This window comes from Nomascus leucogenys, chromosome 7b (assembly GCF_006542625.1).
Source record: "Nomascus leucogenys isolate Asia chromosome 7b, Asia_NLE_v1, whole genome shotgun sequence".
NCBI classification, from domain to species: Eukaryota; Metazoa; Chordata; class Mammalia; order Primates; family Hylobatidae; genus Nomascus; species Nomascus leucogenys.
The window spans coordinates 72,379,066-72,400,478 of NC_044387.1; the positions used below are offsets into that span (position 1 = coordinate 72,379,066).

Genomic DNA, 21,413 nt, shown 5'->3' on the forward strand with positions numbered 1-21,413 from the left:
CCCACAGAGCAGCCAGAGTGGTTTTCTAAAACATTCATCAGACTATGTGTTTCCCTTGCTTAAAAGCCTTTTAGTGATTACCACTGCACCTGGGTTGAGAGCTAAACTTCTTGCCATTATCTCTGATCTACCCCTTGCCTGCCTTTTCAGTGTCACCTGATGCCACTGCTCCTTCTGCTTCTGGCACAGTGGCCTTGTGCTACCTTGCTTACCTCGGGGCCCATTCCTAGCTCTTTCTCACCTCAGGGCCTTGGCCTTAGCTGTTTTCTGGAATGCTCATCTCCTGGCTCTATGCTGCCTGGGCCTTGAATCATTCTTCAGGTTTTAAATAAATGTCACCTCCTCTGAGGGGCCTTTAAAAAACAACATTGTCACCTTCCAATGTTACTCTGTAGCATGGCACCCCATTTATTTCCTTGAAGCATTTGTTGCTGTAATTATTTTGTTTCATTTGTTAATGTATTTGTCACCCTCCTGAACATAAGATCCATGTGGCAGGAACAATGCCTTTTGTGGAACCTAGAGTTGGGTCTGGCACTTGGTGACTGTTCAATAAATGAAATCTTATTGAGCGATGAATGCCAGAATGCTGGCATTTTCCTGAGCAATGAGTAAGCAGGCTGGTTTCTGTCTCACAGTAGGTTCCCAGTAAGTTCTACAGTTCCGTCTGAATAGGACTAATCTGCAGTTGGAATCTTCTGAAAGGCCCATTAAGCTCAAAGGAAAACTTCCGAAGTGTGCTGAGCTCCATCGAACCAAACTGCAATACTTGGGAGACAACTTTTTTTGAACTCAGGGAACCATGAATTGGACCTCGCCTGCTTTTAAAAATGAAAGCATCTTTCACAATTTAGAATTCTAATTTGGAAGAGGAATAAAAGCACGAGTTTCGGTCTCTCCCAGAGAAGACTACACTCCATAAATACCTGAGAGGAATCATTTAGTATCCTGCAGTGTTGAAAGAGAGTTCGCTAGCCTGGATTCAAATGCAGTATCAAATATTAACAAAAGACCTGCTATCTAGTGAAGACAAAATACCTTTTAAACAAATTAAGTTAAATTGCCTCAAGTACACAAAAGCTTTACTAGTTAGGTTTACTTCAATGCATTCTGCACCACTGAGGGACAGCCTTCATTCACACATCATGAGAATGGCATCAGGCTCAATTTCTCTTCTAGAAGTAGAGATTTATAACAGCAAAACTAAAAAAAACTATACCATTGAGCACAGTGATAAAGTGCAGTTTCATGTTTTTCTCTAAAACACATTCACACAACAGAAATATAACATCAAGATAGAAAACTGTTTCTGCAAACAGCGGGGGCCCAAAGATGCGGTGGGGAAGGTCTGTTAAGCTATCTCGTTCTGATCGCTGAAAATAACAAGGTTTGACCAAAAAAAAAGTGACCCAATTTTACTGAACGTATTTTACAAAGCTCATTCATCTAGATGAGTGCTAATTCCATAAAAGTATTACTACTTATTACTGTTAATAAGAGCACTGAACATGTACCCAGCACAGGCTATTTTCAAGGCCCTGTCCTAAGTTTTCTAGATATTAGGACATTCATTAGTACATTTCTTGACATTATTAGTACATTCATTGTAATATAGCTTTAGTCAGAAGTCCCCAACCCGGGGGCCACGGACAGGTACTGGTCTGTGGCCTGTTAGGAACCAGGCAGCACAGCAGGAGGTGAGTGGTGGGCAAGAGAGCCAAGCTTCATCTGTATTTACAGCTGCTCCTTATCCCTCACATTACCATCTGAGCTCCGCCTCCTGTCAGATCAGCCATGGCATTAGATTCTCATAGGAGCACGAACCCTATTGTGAACTGTGCATGAGAGGGATCTAGGCTTTGTGCTCATTATAAGAATCTAACGCCTAATAATCTGTCACTGTCTCCCATCACCCCGAGATGGGACCATCTAGTTGCAGGAAAATCAGCTCAGGGCTCCCAGTGATTCTACATTATAGTGAGTTGTGTAATTATTTCATTATATACTACAATGTAATAATAGAAATAAAGTAGACAATCAATGTAATGCACTTGAATCATCCTGAATCCACCCTGCCTTTGGCCCCCCACGTCCGGGGAAAAATGGTCTTCCACGAAACTGGTCCCTGGAGCTAAAACGGTATAGAAAATAAGCAAGTTCTGTCCTCAGATTCAACATGTACCAGGGCTCTGATGTTATAATCTGTTGCTTATTACACATCCTATGTGACAAATGTGGCATTACAAATCCAGAAGTCCCCCTGTAACATGCAAATACATTATGTGACATGCTAAGCTTGGTAAATAGTATTATCAACCAGCACGGAGATGAGCATCATCATCAACGGGATTTCCTGGGCACCTGCTGTGACCATTGTACCATGCTATGGAAAAATGCAATTGTAGATTCAGAAACTATATTTTGTCTCCTCTCCATCAGGGTGTGTGCTCTGAGGGTGGCAGAAGTTTTCCGAAAGTCCCTAGGAACAGAGAACAGGAGAAAATGATAGCAGAGGCTACCCTTTATGGACTTATGGGAGAGCAAAGCAGTACCAGACCAGGGCAAAGGACACCTACAGCCATGAGGAAATTGAGTGTGACCAAAACCTATGATCTTTATATGCAATTTGCAAATGCTTATGATGTGTGGTCTGGTCCCAAGGGTGCAGGTGTTTCTTTTATTTGTTTTAGTTTCCTACTGTATTTCCACTGAACTTAATTAAGATTTTATCTCAGGGTAAAGTTTTCATAATCTTGGCTTACAGTCAATATAATTTGGCTTCCACTGTATATGGATGAAAAATCTACAAAAGGAAAGAAACAGACCCAAAGGAAAAGAGGCAACTAATTATGAAGTGCTATCTATGTGGAACTCACTAAGAACTGTTCTTGATAAACACAGTGTCTTCTTCCTGAGAAAGACCGAACTGTTCAAAGCCATTATTTCATTAAGGGTTTGGTGTCTCTGCAATGTTGTTGGTCGTATATTTATATTTGGTTGGGGGCTCATCAAAGAATCCAAGGAAAATTCTAAAAAAACAAACAAACAAAAAAACAGGGTTGCAAAAGGCTGGGGAAAAAATGGCTGCAAACAACCTCAATATAACTGACAGAAAATAAAGTCAGAGAGGTTCTAGAAGGCAGGAAGGGAGAGGGAAAGAAGAATGCTGCTTCTGTGGCTTCTACCTGCCATGTTCGCCTTGCTGGTCCCCAGGGCTTGAAGGATCAGCTGCAGCTCCCTGACAGCTGTTGCTGCCTCTTCTCCACAGGACATGTCGGGCTCCAGGACCACCTCCAGAAGGCCCACTCCTACCAAAGAGGGGCAGAGTCAGCCTCACTGCAGCTCTCCAATTTCACCAACAGAAAAATTAGGCCTAAGTTTCAGGAAAACCCTGCCTTACTGAAGGACTCTCAGAGTGGTTCTAGCCTCTCAATCATTTCTCTTCACTCCCACCATTTTTTTTTTTTTTTTTTTTTTTTTAAAGAGGCGTCATCTTGCTCTGCTGCCCAGGCTGGAGTGCAATGGCATGATCATAGCTCACTGCAGCCCTGAACTTTTGGGCTCAAGTGATCCTCCCACCTCAGCCTCCTGAATAGCTGGGGATACAGGTGTATGGCACCACACCTGGCTGTTAATCTTTTGGCGAGTAGGTCTCACTATGTTGCCCAGCCTGATCTCAAACTCTGTGTACAGTGACCCTCCCACAGCCTCCTGAGTTGCTAGCATTACAGGTGTAGGCCCCTAGGCTGCACGTTTTGATTTTTAAATGTTTCACTTCTTTTAATGACTGCTTAAAATATCCTGCTGCTGGGTCTGTGACTAGGTGGATAAGTTTGTCTAACTTCAGGGTGAGTTATTAGCAAGCCTAATAATTACAGTTCAAGCCATGTTCGCTAGTCAGCTATGCCAATCCCAATGCTGATATTTTGGTCTCCATCTGTCAGGCTCCTGTGACTGCTTTCTCAATTTGTTTAAGAAAACTCTAGTGGTGAAAAGAGGGCCCTGCAATCCAAGGACTGAAGTAGGAAGGAGAAGTAATGAAAACACTCCAAGCCTACCTGCCCTGTTCAAATCAATGAGCGTCTGAGACCTCAGGTCGTCGTGGAGGCTTTTGCCACTGTCTTGCTCCAACTGGATCTGCTTGATCCTCACCGTCTTGGGGATCACCTGACTCTGCTTCTTCCCTGCACAGATGCCATATATCAAGCTCCCATTCACAGCAATTGGGAGCCTCTGCTGGGTAATTTGGTAGCCTGCCTGCACACAAACATAGGGTAAACATAGTCACTGGTCCACACATAAAAGCTGGGATCCAGTTTACTATCCCTTTTACAATGTCACACAACGACAGGCCTACTTAAAGCAAAAACAGTAACAAGAAAAAAAGGAAAAGGAGAAAAAAATTAGTTGCTGCATTGCAGCCATCATTGAGCCTGGTCTCTTCTGCCCCTGCCATCACCCCTTCACCCTCCCCAAATCCTCCACCCTTGATAACGATGCAATAAACAACATGAATTCATCCCATCGCCCTCACTAAAGTGCTGTATTGGGGAATAACAATAATATCATTGTCAGGGACCCCTAAGAAAAGGATTTATTGTTTCTATCCAGCTCATTAGCCTAAACTCTGCATCTCATTACCAGGCTCCTGGCAGACCCTCCTTATTCGGAATGCTGGCTAAGCATTTTGCCATCTACTCTCCACACGACCAACAGCAGTTGCTAGTGTGTGTTTAAGCTTGTTTTGTTTCTGCTTTTTAAAGGAATCAATCATGGCAGCTGCCCTCCCTGACCCAACTTCCCTCACTCCTCCAGTCAGAAAGTGCTGTGACACTCCCCCTCCATTAATGGAAGGCAGATAGTACTAAAGCACTGATGGATCCTGCAAGGATCCCTCACCTGCTTCTAAGTGGAAAGGAAGAATTACTTTCAAATGCACAGAGGCACCAATACGCACTAAAGACATAGCAGGTCAATGAGGAGAATTGGAGAAGAACAGAAAGTAAAAGCAAAGGCATCTGTGGCACTTGCTAGGTCCCAGGCACTGCTCTCACTGTGTTCCACTCAGTTAATTCCACAACAACCCCAGGAAGGAGGAACAAGGCACGGAGGGATTAGGACCTTGCCGACAGCCACATACAGAGCTAGTGAGCATCAATGTCAACGTCTGAATTCAGATGGTTAGGCTCCAAAATCCGTGTCTTTCACCACTTGGCAGGCCAGCAGTTTAAGAACTTTAACTGCATCAGAAATACTACTGTGCTTGTCAAAAGACAGACCGCTTGGCCCAACCTCAAAGGTTTCCGATTCAGTAGGTCGAGGGTGGGGCCTGAAGATTTATATTTCTTACCAGTTCCCAGGAGATGATGATGTCAGTGCCCTGGGGACCACACTTTGAGAATCATGCAAAAGGCTAACCTGTTTTCTATGCTGAGACGGGAAGTCTCAATTTGTAAAACTAACCTCTGGGTAGGGTTGTTGGATAAAATATAGGACACCCAGTTAAATCTGAATTTCAGAAAAAACAACAAATGCTTTATTATATGAGTATGTCCCATGAAACTCTGGATTATTTGAACTATCTGGGCCAGAAAGACCAGAAAACTACAGATGATCAAAACATCTCATTTTAGTCATATTATTACTAAATCTCCCACCTCAACCAAACTGTCTGTCACTCTGAAAAGATAGAGAAACGCAGTTTAATTCTTTCCGCCCTACCAAACGGTAGACTTGCTGAGAGGCTGGAGGCCAGAGGGGAAAAGCAGCAGCCACTGGAGAACGCAGGTCTTACTTGTATTTTTTATTTAATTCTACTCGTGCCCTCACCCACTAAAAAACAGCTCGCCCCCATCTTCAGTTCAAGGAGAATGAGGTGAAGCAACATCATCACTGTTGTTTTTCTGAATTAGACCAAACGGAACATTATTTTGGGGAACTCATTCAACATTTCAGTTTTGTTCCGGTTCAATAGTATGAAAAATTGGCTCTCACTCACATGGTGTGGCTTAAAGAAAAAAACTTTTTAATTTTCAGAAAAAAAGCGGGTCAATATGGAGTTTACTGCTCAGCCAATTACTGTTCTTGGTCCAGATTTCTGGTTCATGTTTCCGCTTACTATTGTCCACTTACTTGCTCCTTGTGAGATGACAGAAATGTCTCCAAAGGAGACAGCCCTATTATTGGGAACTTCAACTTAAAAGTGAGACGCTCTCGCTCTGCTGACAGAGCTACAGTATGCATTTACTGTTGCATCAGCCAGAGCCTTAGCTTTTGTACTAACAGGCAATTAGCACCAAATACCACGGCCAGGCTGAGCCTGCGAACACTGGCTTCTACTCCCTATGCAATTATGAGCGAGCCACCAGAAGCATGAGGTAAGCAAGAAGTCAGTAATCAGGACAATTGCATCCAATCTAGTAAACATCAGGGGCACCTGCCTACATCAGGGCTGGGCAGAACTTCCCGCTGGGATGGACACAGTGCTGGCTGAAAATATGAGAGGCACAGCCCCTTTCCTTCGCTCCGACCCCCCACAGCAGGGCTGGCCCAGCTTTGAGAACTTGCAGTGGGGTGGATCACAAAGTGTACTTACAGGGAGGTCTGCATAGAAGTAGTGCTTCCTGTCAAACAAGGACTTCTTGTTTATGTGGCAGTTCAGAGCCAGGCCTGTCATCACCGCCGCTTCTACACACCTCCTGTTGAGAACCTATGGGAACACAACACACAGTTCCTCTCAGAACCGCAGGCTGAACAAATGCTTCTCCCACACACTGACATCCTCACTGAATATGCAACTTGGCCCTTCAACAGGCATTATCTCTGGTTCTCTGGGTGGGCAGCTCCAGTTCACAAGCCAACTCTGTTTGCCTGGGAATCAGGGAAAGGATATAAAGAAGAAAATGCATGCAGCAGTGGGTCCCACCGGGCACTTAATGAACTGCCACATCGGGAACCCTTTCCCCCAATGCCCAGCATCAAAGCTAACAGGAAGAGTCGCAGAAAAGCTTAGCGGAGTGGTTACTACATAGAATAAATTTAATCTCACTCCCTGTACAAACAGAATAAGGGGCCAGTCAGAATACACAAGAGGCACTGATTGCTGAGAGGAGTCCTGATGAAGGGTGGCTTCACTTTGACAGAAAAGAATGAACTTCTGAAAACGACAGGGCCATAGCCATTTTCTCAAGGGCTAGGAAATGTGGCACAGCTGTTGCCTGGCTTTCTGTCCATGCCAGGCCAACTCCCTAAAAGTGGAATGCCAACGGAGGGCCTGTCCCACAAACCAGACCACTCCATGCTGCTAGTCTCTCTGGGGGCACCTCGTGCTCCAGTTCCCTCTGGGTGCCACCCTGTCCAACTTACAGGAGTGAATGACTAAGAAATGGCTGGCACACTTCCCAGCACCAAAGAATGTGAACAGCTTTTAAGAACACTGGGGGTCTGGAACTAGACAGACAATGAGATAATGTAGCCAAGGAGAAGGAGCATTAAGTTCTCGAGTCAGGTTCAAATCCCACTTCTGCTGTGACTAGGAGCCTCAGTTTCCTTGTGTCTAAAAGTGGGATTTAAGATCTACTTTGCAGAACGGATAAAGTGATAGCTGGAACACCTCCCCTAAGGTAGAGATCCAATAAATAGTTCATTTCCCTACTCTACTTTGGGAAAATTTTGGAGGATGTCGCGTTTCCAGATGAAATATATTTCTGTTTTTGTTAGGATATTTATGATGTTCTTTAGTATATTTAATATACTATTATTGATATAGATAGGGCTTTCTAGTTGAGCATTTCCACATCCACCATTTTATTTCAGCCTCACAGCAACCCTGTAAAATAAGGAATCTCTATTATTCCAATATTTCAGATTAAAAAAACAAAACTTAGACCCGAAGAGTCTAAAACATTTGCCCAAATTCACAGAACTGGCAAGTGGTAAAGCTGCCTGTAAAGCCCACACACGCCCTGGCCGAGAGGCAGCAAACAGAACTTCTGTGGTTCAGGGACTGGCTCTTTAGGCTGGGATGACGAGTGTAGACCAAACACAGATTTTAAAAACAAATTTGTATGACAAAATGGAAGGGGCATTTCTATTTACTGCAATATACAGTCCCCAAAGAAAACCCAAACAAGGGCCAGGCATGGTGGCTCATGCCTGTAATCCCAACACTTTGGGAGGCCAAGGCGGGTGGATCACGAGGTCAGGAGATTGAGCCCATCCTGGCTAACACAGTGAAACCCCGTCTCTACTAAAAATACAAAAAATTAGCCGGGTGTGGTGGTGGGCTGTAGTCCCAGTTACTTGGGAAGCTGAGGCAGGAGAATCACTTGAACCCAGGAGGTGGAGGTTGCAGTGAGCCGAGATCGCACCACTGCACTCCAGCCTGGGTGACAGAGCGAGACTCCATCTCAAAAAAAAAAAAAGAAAAAGAAAAAAGAAAACCTAAAGAAATCTCCCGCCTAGTGACAACATCACACCCTTATTTTTCAGGACTCAGGTTATAAGATGGAGCCATTTCACAGTTTCTATTTGGAGTTCTTCATTCTGTGCCTAATAATGTCAGCTCTGCAGCAATAAAGATTTTCAAGAAAAGATGTGTGGGGAACAGGAGGCTCTAATTATTGATGTTTTCACTTGCCTAATGTTTGGCATTTTACTGAGCGGTTGTTACCGAGATACAAATATAGCTGGTGGAGAATCTCGCCAAATTCAAGCCTGATGATTCGGGTCCAGGCACACAGAACATGAAGCTGCAGTCCCGACCCTGGGCTTTGCTCTTCCTGGGGTCAGAATGCAGCCAGCCAGGGCTGGCTCGTAAGCTGCCTGACTCCTGGTCTGTACCAGTTCTGCCTCATCATTCCCTCTGCTTTCCTAACCACTGCTTTCGCTCTCATTTCAAGCCACTTTGCCCCTGGGACCAAGCTGCTTCCTCCTTCTAGGCATGAAGAGAACCCAGGTTATTTTGTTTGTTTATTTTCAAGCATGCACCATAGCCTCCCTGTGGGAGAAGAGTTGAGGACCATCACAGACTCTGTGTCCGTGTGCACACAAGTGCACGGGCACTTCATAAACCACCACTTTCCAGAGAAGAAGGCAGTAAAACACACAAACATTACAGTGATACTGAGAATATGCTTTAATCTTTTTTTGATGATTTAGAAGCCATGAAGTACTTCAAGGTCAGAATTATAAGCATCAATCATCACACGTTACAGCTGCAGAGGGCCTAGTAAACAGAGAGTGCCAGTTAGAAGAATGCCAAGAAAAAAAGGAATTTCCTAGGATCTTAGTCAAGCTGCTGTGGAAGATGGAGGTCCAGGTCAGCATGTTCTGAGGATAGGATACAGAATGGGAAAATTCAACTTGGGCTGTCTTCACTCCGAAAAAAAAAATTCTTAAATGTCTATAAAGCACTAAACTTTAGGGGTACAGAGATAAATAGGACTCTGTCTCTGCTCTCAATGAATCTGCAGTGGTGACATGAACCTGCCAGCATCTGCAAACCCTTTTCAAGTTTGTCTTTCATACTAGGGTGACCCTGCTAAAATTGTGAATCTGTGGCATTCTGTTACCTGAAGTCCCTCAATGGCCCCTGATGTTCCCACGACAAAGGCCAAGCTCTGACATGATCAAACTCCTGCCTACATCTTCAATTTCATCTACTACCACGTCACCCTACAACACCTCTGGTGTAGTTCCTCTGTGCAAACCGTGCTGATCTTCTGATTCTCCCCATTCTTATTCCCTTCAAAATCCTAGTGAGATGTCACCACCTCTGTGAAGCCTTCCTTGTTGTCCTTTCTGTGTACCTCTTCTGACCTTCTACACACTCCCATTGGGGCTTCTATCACAGTGGATTGAATTTGTTCACATATATTTCCACACCATTGCACATTTCATGAGGATGGGAATTGTCTGTTCACCCTTGTATCCCTGGAGCCTAATACAGAACCTGAAAAATTGTGGTGCTTGATTAATGTGTGTTGAACTCAAAGAAGGAGGGAGGGGATGATATCAATGGATGATTTCAGAGAGGCAGTGATGCCCCAGTCTCCTCTAAGGTGTTACCTGCCACATGCTGGCCTGCAAACTTGTTTCTGGAAGTGCCCTGAAGTGACAACTGATTGTGTGTGATATGATCAAGATGTAATTTAAAAACTAAAAAGACTAACTTGGCTTGAAGAAAGTATGTTCCAGAATTTCTTTGTAATTAAATGACTATAAAGGATCTCAGGGTTAGCCATAGCAGCTCTTGTTTGGAAAGAAGGCAGCAATCTTTGGTACTCACGCAGCACACCTTTCTCAGCTGAGCCCTCAGAGGCTTCTTTTTGGCTTCAGGAAGGGTCAGCAGCGAGTATTTATTGTGCACTGACACTGTGTCAGGAGGTGTGCCGCACATCACACACACATGCCATTGAATCCTCTCATTTCTATGGTAGATACTATTATCCTCATCTTACAATGAAGGGAAGCACAGAGATGACACAGTTTGGCCAGGGTGACACCTGGAAGTGGCAGAGCCAGGAAGTCAGACCCCAGAACCCAGTCTCTCAACCACTATATTCAATCTGAAATCTTACAAGAAAAAAGCATGTTAGTTTTAGCTATCAAGACTACTAACACCAGGCCATAACTCCAGAGCAGCACCTCAACCCAAATCCTACTGTACATCATTTAAGGCAGATGCTATTTCTAATGTGTTTCTTCTTGCCAGTTTCTCCCTCTTTAGATTTGTTTTCAGATGTTAAACTCTCAGAGGGCAAGCATTGTTTTCTTTTAACTACATGAAAGAATTGAGTGTTCTTTCAGTGCAGTCTCTGGCATGTGGAGTGCTTGGTGATGGGTGAGCCTATATGTTTTCTCAACGAGCAGAGGATGTTCTATTGCTAGACTTCAGAAACCCTTAGACACAGGTACCCATACAATGATTTATTAAATAAGAGGCTAATTCTTCTATTTAATCAGAAGACAAGAAAGCTGTGATGGGTAGAGGTAGGAGATGAGATAAATACACAGTGAGTGGCCAACAAATTTTATAACTAGTAGAGAGAGATAAGGCACATAATGGCCAGGAAAAAGATCTTGGGGTGGTGGGTGGCGGGAGTAGCAAATGATTTTTAATAAAGAATTGCTTGTTTGGCTTATTGTAAGACCTGAGTAGTGCTACAATCATAACTTGTTTGAAACCTAAGATACATCCAGCTCATAAGGCAGCATAAACAACTCAGAGTTTGCATGAGACCTCTAAGGGGACACGGTGACCCCAATTTGAGAAACAGGCTTCTAGTTTTAACATTTATTTAGCTAAACCAGACAAACATTCCATGATCTCTGAGACCATCATTTAACAACAACTCCCAACACTTTCAAACAAATCACCAAGTTCTACACATTCTACTTTCTTAACATTTCTTGATTTTTCCCCTCCTCCTCTTGCCTTCAGTTTTAATTCAGGTCTTTGTTTAAACACCACCCACTCCCACCAGGACTTCTGCCACTCACCACCTGGCCAGGAGGTTTCTCTGCCTCCATTTTCAGCCCTCTAGTCTCTCTTCTACACCTCTCCTAGGGTGACCTTTTTGAAGGATAAATCCGTTCATGTAATTCCTCTGCTTAAAATCCTTTTCACTTCTTCCCAGTCCTAAGAGGATAAAGTCCAATTGCCTAGCAGAGGCTTCAATGCTCTTGGTGGTCTACCCCGACCACCTATCTAGCTTCCTCTTCCTCCAGTCCCCCTGACCACCATGCTCCTGCAGCCAAATGTGAGACATGCTTTCATACAAACTGCTGCTTCTGCTGGGAATGCCCTTCTTCCTCATCTGCTTGAGCAGATCTTAGTGTCTGGCAAGACTTTTGGATGTCACTTCTTTTGTGACATCTTTCCCACCACTACTACAGTCTAGGTCTTTCTTCCGTTTAGCTCCCCTGGCACTTGGGGAACACACTGTCTCCCCAAACAGACTTAGTTCCCTGAGGGCAGTCAGGTCATTTTGTCTTATTCTTCTTTGCCCCATCACCTAAATATAATACCAAGCTGATTAAATGAGATAATGAATAATTTAACATTTCCTTTATCAACATCCAAAAGACTATAAGCTGTGACGTAAAAGCAAATTGTTCTACAAAATGTATGAATCAGGAAAAGGAAACCACTCTTTTAACACAGAGACTTTATTACACATGAGAGAAGAGCTGAAACGTCAAAGATGGCACATTTGGGCAAGTTAAGAGATTCTCAACAGCAGGAGGTCACTCCTATCACAGGGTATTGGGGCCATCAGAGGATGCTGGAAACACACTAGAAGCTGCAGCCATGGGTAAGACCCATCCTCTATCAGAGATGTTGCTGGAGGCAGAGTGAAGGTGAAATACCCTCTTGCTCCTTTCCTCCTACCTCTAGTCTTTTATCAGAGCCTCCCGCTGGCCTAACCCAGCCAGAAGCCAGCCGAGGTGGGGCTCTAGAATCTGTAGCCTGCAGGAGCAGCCTTCCTGCCATTCAGAGTGGAGCAGCAAAGTGGTGTAGCACAGAGCTGAGAATACACAGGCCATGACTACCACAGCAAATACATACAGTTCTATGTTCATTTCTGTCCTTTTTTCTTTTGATAAATAAACAGCTATTCAATAAAACAATGCCACTCTCTAGTCTGTCCAATCAACTTAAAACTGAACATTTTGTGGACACCCTTTTCACATGCGTAGAGCCAAGAATTATATAATCCAGCTAATTTATAAGGAACATTTGTGATAACTCATCTGGATTGAACTCAACTGTAAATCTACATTAAATACCAGGAAAGGGTTTGCTAAGCAAATTAACAGAATAAAGAAGATTATATAACTTACTTAAGTCCATAAAGTATTCTCTAGGATTTTCGTACTTTTATGTGAAATTCCACTAATTACAAATAAATCTATTCACAAAAGCCAGTCTCTAGGATCTATACTGAGAAATATCTTGTTATGTACTTCAAAGGAATAAAATTGAATGTCTTTCTAAATAGTCCTCAATTCACACCATTTCTCTCCCCTTCCTACTTTGCCCTCAATTGGTGAGCCCATGATGCTGTAACACCCAAAGTTAGTCCAATAAGTATCAGCACATCCTTAAAAAATTGAAGCGACATGGCAAGACTAGAGTCCTTACTGAAAATCCAGCTGGCAATTCCTCTCAGGCATCAAAACAAAGAGTAGAAGGTGATATTTTCCAAAAAGCCCACATGGCAGTTACTCTGTGAAACTGATGCTATACATGACAAATCTGATAATTAGGATATAGCATGGTAAATGCTTTAATTTATGGAGAGAAAGCAATTAAGATTTATTAAGTAAAAAGAAGGCAGTAAAACAGGCCTTTATCTTACTGCTAACCATAAATTTGTCTCAAAGCATGAACTCCCTCTGATTCGTATTCAAAGCAAAAGTTACCACACGGATAAATTTTCATTACAGTTGAGAATATTGCTCCCGTTTCCGCACCCCTACACCGCTTCTCACCACTGAGCCCTTTTATCATCACCCAAAACAAATACAAAACCTCTTGTGCTATAATAATTAAGCTTGCTTAATTATTATTATATCAGTTAATTTTTTAAAGTGGAATTTTAGCATCCAAAGGTACTCCTTTTATGCAGGTGTTAAGTATTTATATTAACAGAACCACATAAATATATATGTTCTTTATCCTTAAACACAGGCATTGCCTAGGGACAAGAAGAATGTGAAGGCTACATTTCCTCTTTTGTTTAAATCCCTCTTTCCCGAAGGGGAAAGAAAATCAAATAGCCATTGCATAGGAAGCAACTCTGATTCCAAAGAAGAGAAGTGTAGTCTGGCAAGTTCAACTATCCCCAGCTGCCAGTTTTCTCCTATTCTGAGCTCTCTTATACTAATTCCATTCCCCAGGGGTGGTCAGGAGCAAGGGGAGGAAATTTTCCTTGGTCCAGAGTGTCAAAAGTCCCATTTTTCTCATCTGGGATTCCATCCTCTTCCTGCCTTTGCCTACCTAGCAAGCTCAGGAGGCCACAGTCACCATGAGACAGGCACTTGATGTCAGCATGGCATTCGGCACTGGGGCTATCTCTCTTTTCTTCTTTTTGAGACAAGGTCTTACTCTGTCGTCCAGGTTGGAGTGCAGTGGCCTGATCATAGCTCAAGGCAGCCTAGATCTTCCAGGCTCAGGGGAAACTCCCACTTTCGCCTCCTGAATAGCTGGTACCACAGGTGTGAGCCACCATGCCTGGTTAATTTTTTAATTTATATTTTGAACAGATGAGGTCTTGCTATGTTGCCCAAGCTGCTCTTGAACTCTTCGGCTCAAGCGATGTGCCCGCCTCAGCCTCCCAAAGTGCTGAGATTTCAGGCTTCAGTCACCATGCCCGGCCCTTTATTGCTTTTCCATGGACCACTGGAATACTAAGATCTGAGATTTACCTCTGGGATTTTAGAAAAAGGACAGAAAAGTCTTTGGCCTACATCAGTCCTAGGTCCACCCCTAACCTGGATGAAAAGAGCTCTCCCATGATAACAATTTGGTTTGCTTGGATTTCACTTTGGGATTGGAGGCCAATGGCCCAACTACTACAGCATACATTTGTGAAGTCTCATACTTGGCCAGTTAGCCATGTTAGATAGGGAGGTTACAGTGGTTGGCGGCTAGTAAAAGACAAGACTGGGTGTGTGGGTTAACTGGTCTCTATTCCTTGTTCCCACAACATTCTCAACAGTTACTAATCTGGCATTACTCACTGGTGATTAACCTGATCTCTGAGAAGACTTATACTAATTGATGAACTAGGACAAAACTTAGTCAGAAAGAACAATCTGAATCTCACTCCTCACACTAGCCATGTTATCTTGTACAAATTACCTTACCTCTCTAGGCCTCACTTTCCTTATCTGTTTAGGGAAGAATAGTTATTTGGCAGGATTGTTCTATGAATTAAATAAAACAACTTCACACATAGCAGACACTTAGTAATACTAGTTTCAGAATGAAAGTGTTATTAAATGCAAAGTGCCTATCTCAACTGAATCTTTCATATGTAAACTTTTCCAGGAGGCATGGGAATTTGATGAGAAAAGGGCTAAACAGCTCCATAGATCCATTAGTCTGGATTTATAATCCAAAATAAGGCAAAACAGATGCTGAAATTATGTCAACATAATATTTCCCCCTTAAATGATAACCAACACCTTTTGTGATAATTACTTGTGTTATCTCCAGTGGAACAGAGACCATATTTCTTAATGTCTCCGGGAGCTTATATGACTTCATTTTCTCTGTTTTATAATGAAGCAAAAATTTCTTGGATAACCTTGTATGCTTTCCCATGGCCAAAAAGAGCTCCCATGTGCACTAAAAGAAATGAGCTTCCAACAGGCTGAAGTTACAAACCAGTTAACTGAGCCAATTTTTACTCCCGTCTCATTCTTGCCTGCCACACATCTGTAACTTCCTGTCTTCTAAGCTAGTAGCTACTTTTGAAATTCAATGAGAATTGATGAAGAAGAGATGTATAAAGGACATGGGAATCAAGTAAAAACACAAAACCAAACAAACAATCAAAAATATTGTTCTTTTTGAATACAACTTTAGAATATGGCCAGGATCTTTAGTGAAGAAAGATTTCTCCTACTTCATCTCTGAATATTTGTCTTCCTCTTGTTTATAACTTTTTAAAAAAGTATATTAATATTTAAAAAGCTAAAACACAAACTCATTCATTTTAGATTTGCCCCATACTGAAACTGTCAAGTCTTTTCTGACGTGTCCTAAAATTTACTCATCAGACTCTACACCTGGAGAGATCTGATGCAATGACAAACTATTTCACATCACTGAAACTCAAGAGGTATTAGTGATAGTAACAAGAAACATTAATTTCATGACTGAAAAGCTCTAATGATCAGAATGAGATTTACTTTCTTCTTTATATATAAGATTAGTATTAAGTTGAAAGATTTGACTATTGCTAAGAAACAAAACAACTGTCTTGAACCAACCAAACTCTAAGTAAGAAATGCAACTAAGTATTCACTATTGATATGAATACAGGATCAGGTATGAAACAGGCCTATGAATATCAGAAACAAATTCCGAGAGACACATGCCATTCTGTCAAAAGTGCACCTGCTATATATTCACCAGCCTCACAAATGTCCTGAGAAGTTAGTCTTTTGGAAGAGTCTATCAGGACAGAGACTTTTAGGAAGAAAAAGCTACCTTTAATTTCATATATCCAATAGGAATGCATATAGCATCATCTTAGAGGCTTCTTAGTAAGTCATAAAATCATGGAGGTTCGTAAGAAAAAGAAAGAAAAAACCGCAAACTTTCATAGGGCAAACTCCCTATTTCCTTAATTACGTTTGCTTTAGGAATAGATAGTAAGATAAAATAACTGGCCTGGGCATTTCAAAACTGTCAATGTTATGAAGAAAGGAAAGAAGGAAGAGAGAGAAAGAGAGGAAAGGAAAGGAAAAGAAACAAAAAGAAAAAGGACTAAAGAGGCATGACAACTAAATGCAATGGGTGCTCTTTGACTGGATCTTTTATTGGGGGAAAAATAAAGGAAAATACTGAGACAACTGTGCAAACCTGAATATGAACTATGTTTTAAATAACAGTATTCCATCAACGTTAGCTTTCCTGAGTGTGATAATCATACTGTGATCATAGAAGTGAACATTTTTATTCTTAGGAGATAGCTGCTAAGATATTTAGAGAGGAAGTGCCATGATGTCTGCAACTTACTCTCAAATGGCTCGTCCAAAGGAGGAAAAAAAAAATCTAGGTGCAGGATGGATTTCATTGTGCTAGTCTTTCAACTTTTCTGTAAGTTTTAATTTTTTCAAAATAAAAAATGTTGAAGAGAGTGGAAAGGTTGGGTAATTCTTCTATCTAGGTGAGATGGTACAAGCCTCCCACACAAAACTCAAGGAATCTATTAACTATGAAGAGAAGAAGGAGAGTCCCTAAAGGAGGCAGGAGCTATTGAAACTGATGCTGGTCGGATCATGGCGGACGGGAGGCAGGACTAGATTGCAGCTCCAGACAGAGCAGCATGCGGAGGCTTGCATTGTGAATTTTACCTCCAGATCAGCTGCAAGAGCTGGCCAGCAATCCTGAGAAAACTGCTCCTACAGGACCCGGGAGACACCCCAAATACTCTGGGAGGTGGAAAGCCTCAGGCAAGTTTTCAAGCCCTACTTGCCCTCTGCCTGGAAACAGACTCAGGGTGTGGTGGGAGTGAGACTGGCCCTTTGGTTTGTGTGGGAGCTGGGTGAGGCCTGTGACTGCTGGCTTTCCCCCACTTCCCTGACAACCCGCATGACTCAGCAGAGGCAGCCATAAATCCTCCTAGGCACACAACTCCAGTGACCTGGGAATCTCATACCCATCATCCACAGCAGCCGCAGCAAGACCCGCCCAATGAGAGTCTGAGCTCAGACATGCCTAGCCCTGCTGCCACCTGATGGTCCTTCCCTACTCACCCTGGTAATGGAAGACGAAGGACATACAATCTTGGGAGTTCTAGGGCCCCGCCCACCACTGGTCCCTCTCCACACTACAGCTGATGCTCTCTGGAAAGCACCACCTCCTGGCAGGAGGCCAACCAGCACAAAAATAGAGCACTAAACCACCAAAGCTAAGGACCCCCACGGAGTCCACTGCACCCTCTGCCACCTTCACCAGAACAGGCGCTGGTATCCACGGCTGAGAGACCAATGGATGGTTCGCATCACAGGACTCTGTGCAGACAGCCCCCAGTGCCAGCCCGGAGCCAGGAAGACTCACTGGGTGGCTAGACCCAGAAGACAGACAACAGTCACTGCAGTTCAGCTCAAAGGAAGCCACATACACAGGAAAAGGGAGAGAGTATTACATCAAGGGAACACCCCATGGGACAAAAAGACCTGAACAACAGCCTTCAGCCCTGACCTTCCCTCTGACAGAGCCTACACAAATGAGAAGGAATCAGAAAACCAACACTGGTAATATGACAAAACAAGGCTTTTCAACACCCCCCAAAAATCACACTAGTTTACCAGCAGTGAATCCAAATCAAGAAGAAATCCCTGATTTATCTGAAAAAGAATTCAGGTCAGCTATTAAGCTAATCAGGGAGGGACCAGAGAAAGGTGAAGCCCAATGCAAGGAAATCCAAAATATGATACAAGAAGTGAAGGGAGAAATATTCAAGGAAATAGATAGCTTAAAGAAAAAACAATAAAAAATGCAGGAAACTTTGGACACACTTTTATAACTGAATGACAATAATGACATAACCTATCAAAACCTCTGGGATACAGCTAAGATGGTGCTAGGAGGAAAGTTCGCAGCCCTAAACACCTACATCAAAAAGTCTGAAAGAGCACAAACAGACAATCTAAGGTCACACCTCAAGGAACTAGAGAAATAAGAACAAACCAAACCCAAACCCAGCAGAAGAAAAATAACCAAGATCAGAGCAGAACTAAATGAAATTGAAACAAACAAAAAAATACAAAAGATAAATGAAACCAAAAACTGGTTCTTTGAAAAGATAAATAAAATTGATAGACCATTAATGAGATTAACCAAGAAAAGAAGAGAGAAAATCCAAATAACCTCACTGCGAAATGCAACAGGAGATATTACGACTGACACCACTGAAATACAAAAGATCATTCAAGGCTACTATGAACACCTTTAGGCACATAAACTAGAAAACCTAGACGACATGAATAGATTCCTGGAAAAATACAACTCTCCTAACTTAAATCAGGAAGAATTAGATACCCTGAACAGACCAATAATAAGCAGCGAGACTGAAACAGTAATTTAAAAATTGCCAACCAAAAAAAGTCCAGGACCAGATGATTCACTGAAGGATTCTATCAGACATTCAAAGAATTGGTATCAATCCTTTTGACACTATTCCACAAGATAAAGAAGGAACCTTCCCTAATTCATTCTATGAAGCCAGCATCACCCTAATACCAAAATCAGGAAAGGACACAAACAAAAAAGAAGATATCCTCGATGAACGACAGATGCTAAAATCCTTACAAAATACTAGCTATCCAAATCCAACAACATGTCAAAAAGATAATCCACCATGATCAAGTGGGTTTCATACCAGGGATGCAGAACTGGTTTAACATATGCAATTCAATAAATGGGATACACCACATAAACAGAATTAAAAACAAAAATCACATGATCACCTCAATAGATGCAGAAAGGGCGTTCGACAAAATCCAGCATCCCTTTATAATTAAACCCTCAGCAAAACTGGCACACAAGGGACATAACGTAATAAAAGCCATCTATGACAAACCCACAGCCAACATAATAATGAATGAGGGAAAAGTTGAAAGCATTCCCTCTGAGAACTGGAACAAGACAAGGATGCCACTCTCACCACTCCTCTTCAATATAGTACTGGACGTCCTAGCCAGAGCAATCAGACAAGAGAAAGAAATAGAAGGCATCCAAATTGGTAAAGAGGAAGTCAAACTGTCCCTGTCTGCTGACGATATGATCGTTTACCTTGAAAACCCTAAAGACTTCTCCAGAAAGCTCCTAGAACTGATAAAAGAATTCAGCAAAGTTTCCAGATACAATTAACATACACCAATCAGTGGCTCTTCTATATAGCAACAGTGACCAAATGGAGAATCAAATCAAGAACTCAACCCCTTTTAAAATAGCTGCCAAAAAAATAAAATACTTAGGAATACACCTAACAAAAGAGTTGAAGGACCTCTACAAGGAAAACTACAAAACACTGCTGAAAGAAATCACAAATGACACAAACAAATAGAAACACATCCCATGCTCATGGATGGGTAGAATCAATATTGTGAAAATGACCATAGCGCCAAAAGCAATCTAAAAAGTCAACACAATCCCCATCAAAATACCACCATCACTCTTCACAGAGTTAGAAAAATTCATATGGAACCAAAAAAGAGCCCGCATAACCAAAGCAAGACTAAGCAAAAGGAATAAATCTGGAGGCATCACACTACCTGATTTTAAACTATACTATAAGGCCACAGTCACCAACACAGCCTGGTATTGGCATAAAAATAGGCATAGACCAATGGAATAGAATAGAAAACCCAGAAATAAACCCACATACTTACAGTCAACTCATCTTCAACAAAGCAAACAAAAACATAAAGCAGGGAAAGGACACCCTTTTCAACAAATGGTGCTGGGATAATTGGTTAGCCACATGTAGCAGAATCATACTGGATTCTCATCTCTCACCTTATACAAAAATCAACTCAAGATGGATTAAGGACTTAAACCTAACACCTGAAACTATAAAAATTCTAGAAGATAACATTTGAAAAACCCTTCTAGACATTAGCTTAGGCAAGGATTTCATGACCAAAAACCCAAAAGCAAAAGCAATAAAAGCAAAGATAAATAGCTGGGACCTAATTAAACTAAAGAGCTTTTGCATGGCAAAAGAACAGTCAGCAGAATAAACAGAAAACCCACAAAGTGAGAGAAAATCTTCACAATCTATACATCTGACAAAGGACTAATAACGAGAATCTACAACAAACTCAAACAAATCAGTAAGAAAAAAACAAACAATCCCATCAGAAAGTGGGCTAAGGACATGAATAGACAATTCTCAAAAGAAGATATACAAATGGCCAACAAACATATGAAAAAATGTTCAACATCACTAATGATCAGGGAAATGCAAGTCAAAACCACAGTGTGATAGCACCTTACTCCTGCAAGAATGGCCATAATCAAAAAATCAAAAAACAGTAGATGTTGGCCTGGATGCAGCAATCAGGGAACACTTCTACACTGCTGGTGGGAATGTAAACTAGTACAGCTGCTATGGAAAACAGTATGGAGATTCCTTAAAGAACTAAAAGTAGAACTACCATTTGATCCAGCAATCCTACTACTGGGTATCTACCCAGAGGTAAAGAAGTCATTATTTGAAAAAAAAGATACCTGCACACGCATGTTTACAGCAGCACAATTCACAACTGCAAAATCATGGAATCAACCCAAATGTGCATCAATCAACAAGGGGATAAAGAAACTGTGGTATATATATATATACACGATGGAATACTACTCAGCCATAAAAAGAAATAAATTAACAGCATTTGCAATGACCTGGATGGGACTGGAGACTAAGGCGTAAGAATGATACAATGGACTCTGGGGACTCGGAGGAAGAGTGGGAAGGGGGCAAGGGATAAAAGACAACATACATGGTGCAGTCTATACTGCTTGGGTGATGGGTGCACCAGGATCTCACAAACCACCACCGAAGAACTTATTCATGTACCAAATACCACTTGTACTCCAATACCTAATGGAAAAAAAAAGAAGAAACTAATGCTGACTTGTAAACCCCACATCCTGCCACTTCCATTCACTG

At 42.1% G+C, this 21,413-nt stretch overlaps 1 protein-coding gene across 3 annotated transcripts in view; it reads right to left on the bottom strand.

The window, feature by feature from the left end:
- The window catches only part of GATB (glutamyl-tRNA amidotransferase subunit B), an 81,226-nt gene that overhangs the window by 40,862 nt on the left and 18,951 nt on the right, over positions 1-21,413 (bottom strand). For 2 of the 3 annotated variants that reach the window (XR_004031040.1, XM_003257836.4), the window contains exons 3-5: positions 6,596-6,709; positions 4,059-4,257; positions 3,186-3,308 (exon numbers count right to left, since the gene is read on the bottom strand). Coding sequence is in view for 2 of the 3 variants with exons in the window: in XM_003257836.4 (XP_003257884.1) it covers positions 3,186-3,308; positions 4,059-4,257; positions 6,596-6,709 (436 nt within the window). In the remaining variant the exon portion in view is untranslated. The remainder of the gene's footprint in view (positions 1-3,185; positions 3,309-4,058; positions 4,258-6,595; positions 6,710-21,413) is intronic. The other variant, XM_030816240.1, reaches the window with a different exon arrangement.